We start from the raw sequence: 7,461 nt of genomic DNA, 5'->3' as shown, positions 1-7,461 counted from the left end.
CCCTACGGGTGCTTTGTTACGGCTAAAAAGCATGCAGCTTACTTTACTTCACAAACAAGTGCGCACCCATGTCCAAGTTGCTTTCACTTGCGCAACTTATGATTACTTTTCATATTAAATAGATTTTATTTTTACGGCATATGTGTGGGCTGTTCATGTAACATTAATAAATGTTTCACCTGCTAAAAAAACTGACATTACAGTTCACATTTAAGAAGTTTTATTCATAGGTTATTGGTAATAATAGTGATGCCTTTGAATGTAAACTTAAATAAATGTAACATTTTTGTGTTATTACAATACAAAATTACATCCTATAAGAGGATTCTGTTATTGAGCCTATATCTAATGTGAGTGCAGAAAAAAGATCCAGAAAACGTTATTTATTTTGAGGTGACTTTATTTGATGTATAAAAAAATACGAAAATGGTCATTTTAAGAAAAAATAAAGTTACAAAGTTACAAATCAAATTACATTTATAGTTTTTCTTTTTCTTTTCTTTCCTTTTTTCCCCCAAAGAAGTACAGCACTTGAATGTAACGGCACAGCCACCGTCATTTCAAAATTAGTTATATTACCATTTCATTTAGTTATTTTTAAAATTCCATAAAAATGCTTTACCCATGTCAAACGGGACACTCATGAGACTTTGTTCAATTCACCACTAAACAGCTTTCAGTTTAGCATAGTAAGATGGCTCAACTTATTTGCATGTATTACATCTAAATTAATATTCACCAGGCACATTACAAGGAAGAAAGAAGAGCATACTGCAACAGTTAATGGCAGATAGTTTAACTATGAGTAACTATATATTTATTCATCACGCACAGCGTAATGATTGTCATATTTTACATTCTGAAACTTGAACAGAGGGAAAAAAAGATAAAAGATAAGGAAATTAAATCATTTAGTATGTATCCTGCATTATGACACCACACACAAACACCTACCTAATTTAAATTTAGTTCTGGTTACAAAAAGTCGACTAATAATAATAATAAAAAAACAATGACAAACAACTCACTGAAGGCAATACGCTGGAACATAGAGACAGTGGATACTCATGTTCAGGTCAACGTGCAATTTAATTAAATATATTCATTGGTATTGGTATATGCAAATCAGTAAGTGTTCACATAATCATTTAGTCACGTATGGACCCTTTTTACATTTCCACAGCATGGTAGTTAATTGTAGCTGGGTAAACCTACATGGGAAACAATAACAAATTATTTAATGTTGTTGTTCCAACAACAAATAAAAAAGTCCACTATTGCGTTCCCATGACTTTCCATAAAAGTGGATTACAAAGAAGGATTATGGCAATCCAAAGAGACAGATTCCAAATTTACAGTAACTCCCACAGCATCTGAATTAGTAACACTTACATTAATATTAACACTATGCTAGATTTAGTTTTGTTGATCATTGCTTACACATCTCATGAAAAGGGTTAGAAAAATATCGAACACACTGTCCCAGCAGTTGCTTATCTTGATAATGTCAACGACAAAAATAAAGATAATCTGAGTGAAGAGCATAATGAAAATCAAAAACAGATACAGTCTATTACAGTTTTAAAGTCATGCACAGAACCTGGGAAGAGCACAGGTTCTGTGCATACATATGAATAATATAAATAGCATGACGTTTTTTTATTTATAGCTCAATAAGATGTAAAAAAAACTCAACGTAGTACTCAATTTATCGCACAGACAAGCAATGTATGTATACTTAATTCAGGTGCATATCTAACTGGTCAAATACATACAAACATGTCAAAATGCAGTCTTTAGTGTTATTGAACTTTAGAGTCACTTTTAAAGCTTTAATAATGAATCTATGATTAACCCCTAGAGTAGAGATTATACAGTTTTTAACATTATATTATTCTAATTTTGTAGTATTTATTACTTTAACACTACTGTTAGCTAGACCTACCACAGAAACTTTAAGCAGTGTTTATTTTATTTGTTTGACATTTGTTTCTTTGTTCTGTCTGTTTACTTATCTTCACTATTTTGATATGCATCTTTATTCTGAAGAAAAAAAAATCTCAACCCCTGGTCATGCATGCTTCAATAAGATCAAACTGAATTCGCATGAGAATATTTCACATGAAAAATGCTGAATGCTTCTGGTCTTCTTAAGTAAACTTCTGTAGTGAGCTAACCTCACAGGGTTTATGTTTGTGGTTTAGTTTATCATTGACTCTCATGATTTGGTGTTGTACCACCATTGCCTTTGGCTTTGATCTGTAACCAGGCATCCCCCAGTGCTTTAGTGAAGTGGTCATCAACTGAGTCTGTGATGCTCACTGAGTTAGAGACAGGCGCTGGCTCCTTATAGATCTTCCCAAGACTGCGGCGGAAATGCTCCTCAATCACAGGGTCACACACAGTGTTTGCTGATGAAGAGAAAACAAACTATGTGTAAAGATCAACGATCGTACTGTCATACCAGGCCCACACAGAATCAGTGCCACTGAACTCCGATACTAAATAATCTATGGACAGCCATTGTGTTACATTTGAAACACAATATTGCCAGTATTGTAATTTTTGCTCAATTTCACCAATTAAAACGGTTCTAAACAAAGCCACAGCAGAACTGTCATGCCTTTTCAAGCAACACTATTTCGACACACTATTTCCCTTTTTTAATACTGTAAAGCTGCTTTGACACAATCCGCATTGTGAAAAGTGCTATATAAATAACGGTGACTTGACTTGAACACACAGCGTGTTTTCTTACTAAATGAATCCACATTTTTTAAAGAATTAAGTGAGCCAGTTATTCAGCCCGCTTCTGGTGGAACCCTTGGAATGGGCTGAATTGGAACATCCTAAGCCCTTGATCACTTAGAATCCGCTATGGAGTTGATTTGTTATTTATTTATTTTTTCCTTTACAAAGATGGGGATAATTTAAACGCGATCTGCGATGACATCATAAACGTGTTGCATTGTGGTCTATGGAGCGGCCTGAAGTGAGCATATGAAGCAAACTCACTCCCTCTGTCAAAATCGAGGGATTGAGGGTCTGTCCATATAAACTTCCCTCCACCACTTAATGAAGTGGAACGCACTTCAAAATGGCAGCAGAGATTGCCCCGAGGGGAAGTGCTTAGGGACGTTCTCGAGTGCATGTCTGAAAGTGGAGTGGAACGCAGCCAGAGACAGTCACTTGCTTCATTTCGGAATGAATCAGCTGTTTGAACGAATCAGTTGAATGGATGATTGAATGACTCACTCACTCACTCACTCAATAAGACTCAATAAGCAATTAATCTTATTAATTAATGGGCACATCATGTAATTAATTAGATTATGAATTTGAATCAATTAAATTAATTTTAACATTTAGAAACAAGTAGTGCTGTCAAATGATTAATCACATCCAAAATAAACGTTTTTGTTTACATAATACAGTATATGTATGTGTGCTGTGTATATTTATTATGTATATATAAATACACACAAACGCATGTATATATTTCAGAAAAATATGTTAGGTTTATATATTAAATATATTTATTTATAATACAAATTATATGAATATAAATATAGACATGTAAATACATGTAACTATTTTCAAAATATATACTGTATGTGTGTGCTATGGAGCGGCCTGAAGTGAGCATATGAAGCAAACTCACTCCCTCTGTCAAAATCGAGGGATTGAGGGTCTGTCCATATAAACTTCCCTCCACCACTTAATGAAGTGGAACGCACTTCAAAATGGCAGCAGAGATTGCCCCGAGGGGAAGTGCTTAGGGACGTTCTCGAGTGCATGTCTGAAAGTGGAGTGGAACGCAGCCAGAGACAGTCACTTGCTTCATTTCGGAATGAATCAGCTGTTTGAACGAATCAGTTGAATGGATGATTGAATGACTCACTCACTCACTCACTCAATAAGACTCAATAAGCAATTAATCTTATTAATTAATGGGCACATCATGTAATTAATTAGATTATGAATTTGAATCAATTAAATTAATTTTAACATTTAGAAACAAGTAGTGCTGTCAAATGATTAATCACATCCAAAATAAACGTTTTTGTTTACATAATACAGTATATGTATGTGTGCTGTGTATATTTATTATGTATATATAAATACACACAAACGCATGTATATATTTCAGAAAAATATGTTAGGTTTATATATTAAATATATTTATTTATAATACAAATTATATGAATATAAATATAGACATGTAAATACATGTAACTATTTTCAAAATATATACTGTATGTGTGTGTATTTATATATACATAATAAATATACACAGAACACATATATTATGAAGATCGTTAATCGTTAATCGTTTGACAGCACTAGAAACAAGAATTCAATTTCTCACAGTAATTTATTTTAATGTTTATTTTTTAATTAAGTAATTTAAAAGTTAGTAGTTAAATGTTTTTTTTTTTTAAATAAGTCTGCCATAGCAATTAAAAAATTTCTATCAATCTCCCAACACTTGTAGTCTTAGTTTACATTTACATTCAGTTATTTTGCAGATGCTTTTATCCAAAGTGACTTACAATTGGGGAATACATAAAGTGATTCTTCTTAAAAATGGGGTATGCGATTTTTCAAAAACACTTTAGAAAACCGATTTGGGCCGACTAGCAAAACAAACTTGTAGCCAATCAGCAGAAGGGGCGTGTCTACTCATGATGTGGAGGAGAGAGGGTTCAGTGCATGGGACGGACATTAGCGAGCCGAGCGACAGAAAGATAGAGATGGCGGATAAAAAAACAATAGAGGAAACCGTCTGCGGAACAAAAGAAGGCTTAAGGCAATAAGGCAAGAAGTAGGACCCGTGTAAATATCGGATCAGTTTTCCAGCGCTGGAGAAAACTCAAGGAGCGGAAGACCTGCGAACGGACGCCGAGGTTACTTTGTTTCTTCTCCATAGGTGAGTAACACCGTGTCTGCACCGCAACAGCTAAAGTCTGTCTAGTACACTGGACACGACAAAGCGACCGTTGAAAATCATTTGAAATTTGTGTCAATACGTCATGAATAGAACGCAGCAGCAGTTTTCTGTCGGGGATTTGTCGTGTCGTGTCGTGTCGCACCGCATCCAGTGTAGACCATAGATATATACAGTGGGTACGGAAAGTATTCAGACCCCCTTAAATTTTTCACTCTTTGTTATATTGCAGCCATTTGCTAAAATCATTTAAGTTAATTTTTTTTCCTCAATGTACACACAGCACCCCATATTGACAGAAAAACTGTAGACACGGTGTAACATTGGTTTTGCTTTGTTTCACCGAACTAATCATTGCCTGGGTTGCGTACGTATGTGTGGGGCGGAGCTATCAAAATAGGGGCGAGACCCTTTTGGGGTAGGGGTTGTTTTGGTGATTTCAAATGTCAACATTGGCTACCAGAAATCACTTACCCCACCTTTAAAGAGGCAAACAGAAACAGGAAGTGCTCGTAATACCAAGTTTCAGGCATAAGAAATAAATAAAAAGGCACGTTTTTTTTTTTTTAAATTTAGGATGAAGTCAGCGTCGAAAGAGATGAGTTTTCAGCTGTCGCTTGAAAACTGTCAGGGATTCAGCATTCCGGATATGGATGGGAAGATCATTCCACCAGCCAGGAATGGTGAACGAGAATGTTCTGGAAAGTGATTTTGAGCCTCTCTGTGATGGTACCACGAGGCATCGCTCACTAGCGGATCTCAGACTTCTGGAGGGGATGTAGATTCGTAATAGTGAGTGGAAGTAGATGGGTGCTGAGCCTGTGGCTGTTCTATATGCAAGCATCAATGTCTTGAACTTGAGGCGAGCCGCAACAGGTAGCCAGTGCGAGGAGATAAAGAGAGGTGTAACATGGGCTCTTTTGGGCTCGTTGAAGACCAGTCATACTGCTGCATTCTGAATCATTTGTAGAGGTTTGATTGTGCTTGATGGAAGTCCAGCCAGAAGAGCACTGCAGTAGTCCAGCCTAGAAATGACAAGGGCCTGGACAAGAAGTGATGTAGTGTATATGGAGAAGAGGAGGGTCCAAGAACTGATCCTTGAGGAACCCCAGTGACCAGTTGATGTGCTTTGGATACCTCCCCTCCCCAAGCCACCCTGAAAGACCTACCAGTGAGATAGGATTCAATCTAGTGAAGAGGAATCCCTGTGATGCCCAGTGATGAGAGGGTGGACAGGAAGATCTGATGATTGACAGTGTCAAAAGCAGCAGATAGATCCAGCAGAATAAGAACTGATGATTTGGAATCAGCTTTTGCAATCCGCAGGGCTTCCGTGACTGACAGTAGCGCAGTCTCAGTTGAATGGCTACTCCTGAAACCTGACTGGTTAGCGTCCAGTTTGTTGTTCTATAAAAGAAGAAAAGTGGACTGCCATCCTCCGGGAATGAGGACAGCAACCCATCCAGCTCCTCTAGGAAGGTGCCGTAAATTACCACAACCTGGAGTTGTATAGGAGCTGTTACAGTAACCACATGAGATTCAAATGAGTTATAATTGCATAGGGGAGAGTGTGTTGAGTATTTCCAATTGTTTGAAATGAGCAGACCAGTGCCCCCACCCCGGCCAACCTGACGGGGGGTATGAGAGAAAGAGAAATTGTTAGATAGAGCAGCTGGTTGCTGAGTCTTCTGGAAAAATCCAGGTCTCAGTCAAGCCCAAGATGCTGAGTGTGGATTGCAAAGAAAAAGCAGAAATGAAGTCTGCTTTGTTGACAGCTGACTGACAATTCCAGAGACCCACAGAGAAAGAGGTGCAGTAGAGGATGTAGAGATAGGAGATAGGATGCAGGTTAGCAAGATTGCGTTGCCGTCTGCGTGTGACGTTAGAGTGTTGTCGAGAGACAACTGGAATGTTTTGGAAACACATGATAGAGGAGGAGAAGAGAGGACAGAAAAGGAGAGTGTGTAAAGGGAAGATACTAGTACTTAAGTGCATTGCCGGTTTCATTGCTCGGTGAAGTCACGTAGGTAAAGTCGCCAGTCTTCACCGAGGAGGCTGAACACAAGGGCTAAAAACGCTTCCGCTGACGCTTCCGCGACATCAAAGACATACACAGTCTAAGAGACTACAGTGAAAACAGCTGTGGCCGCCTTTTAATTAGCACAACCAATAGCCTATAGCAGGGCAATTGCTCAAATCGAAACTACAGTTCGCACTTAAGTGCAGGAAGAGAGCAATGCAAATAACACAGGCTCCGTCTTAGCCGACGGTAATTAGTGCAATCAAAAATACAAACTACAACGAAAAAACAAAGTAGAAATATGTAGACAACGAAATATTCCTTCCTAGCAGCAAGTAATAATTTAAACAACAGATCTCCAAACAAAGTATTAAGCAAAACACTCACGCGTGGCCATCCGTCTCTTCTGTTGACTAATCGCTTCTCCCTCTTCTGATAACCACTTAAAGGCAGAGTGAGGGATTTCTGGTAGCCAATGTTTATATTTGAAATC

At 37.6% G+C, this 7,461-nt stretch overlaps 1 protein-coding gene across 2 annotated transcripts in view; it reads right to left on the bottom strand.

Annotated features, from left to right (window-relative positions):
- Positions 1-388: 388 nt before the first annotated feature.
- Positions 389-7,461, bottom strand: part of LOC107574679 (transcription cofactor vestigial-like protein 4) — an 8,439-nt gene continuing 1,366 nt past the window's right edge. The window contains exons 4-5 of one of the 2 annotated variants that reach the window (XM_016261117.1): positions 2,323-2,411; positions 389-1,211 (exon numbers count right to left, since the gene is read on the bottom strand). In XM_016261117.1, coding sequence (XP_016116603.1) covers positions 1,170-1,211; positions 2,323-2,411 — 131 coding nt within the window. In that variant the 3' untranslated portion in view covers positions 389-1,169. Of the gene's footprint in view, positions 2,412-7,461 lie in introns of both variants that reach the window. The other variant, XM_016261116.1, reaches the window with a different exon arrangement.

Source organism: Sinocyclocheilus grahami, unplaced genomic scaffold (assembly GCF_001515645.1).
Source record: "Sinocyclocheilus grahami isolate Dianchi unplaced genomic scaffold, SAMN03320097.WGS_v1.1 scaffold2306.1, whole genome shotgun sequence".
NCBI lineage: Eukaryota > Metazoa > Chordata > Actinopteri > Cypriniformes > Cyprinidae > Sinocyclocheilus > Sinocyclocheilus grahami.
This window is presented reverse-complemented; position numbering and strand designations above follow the sequence as displayed.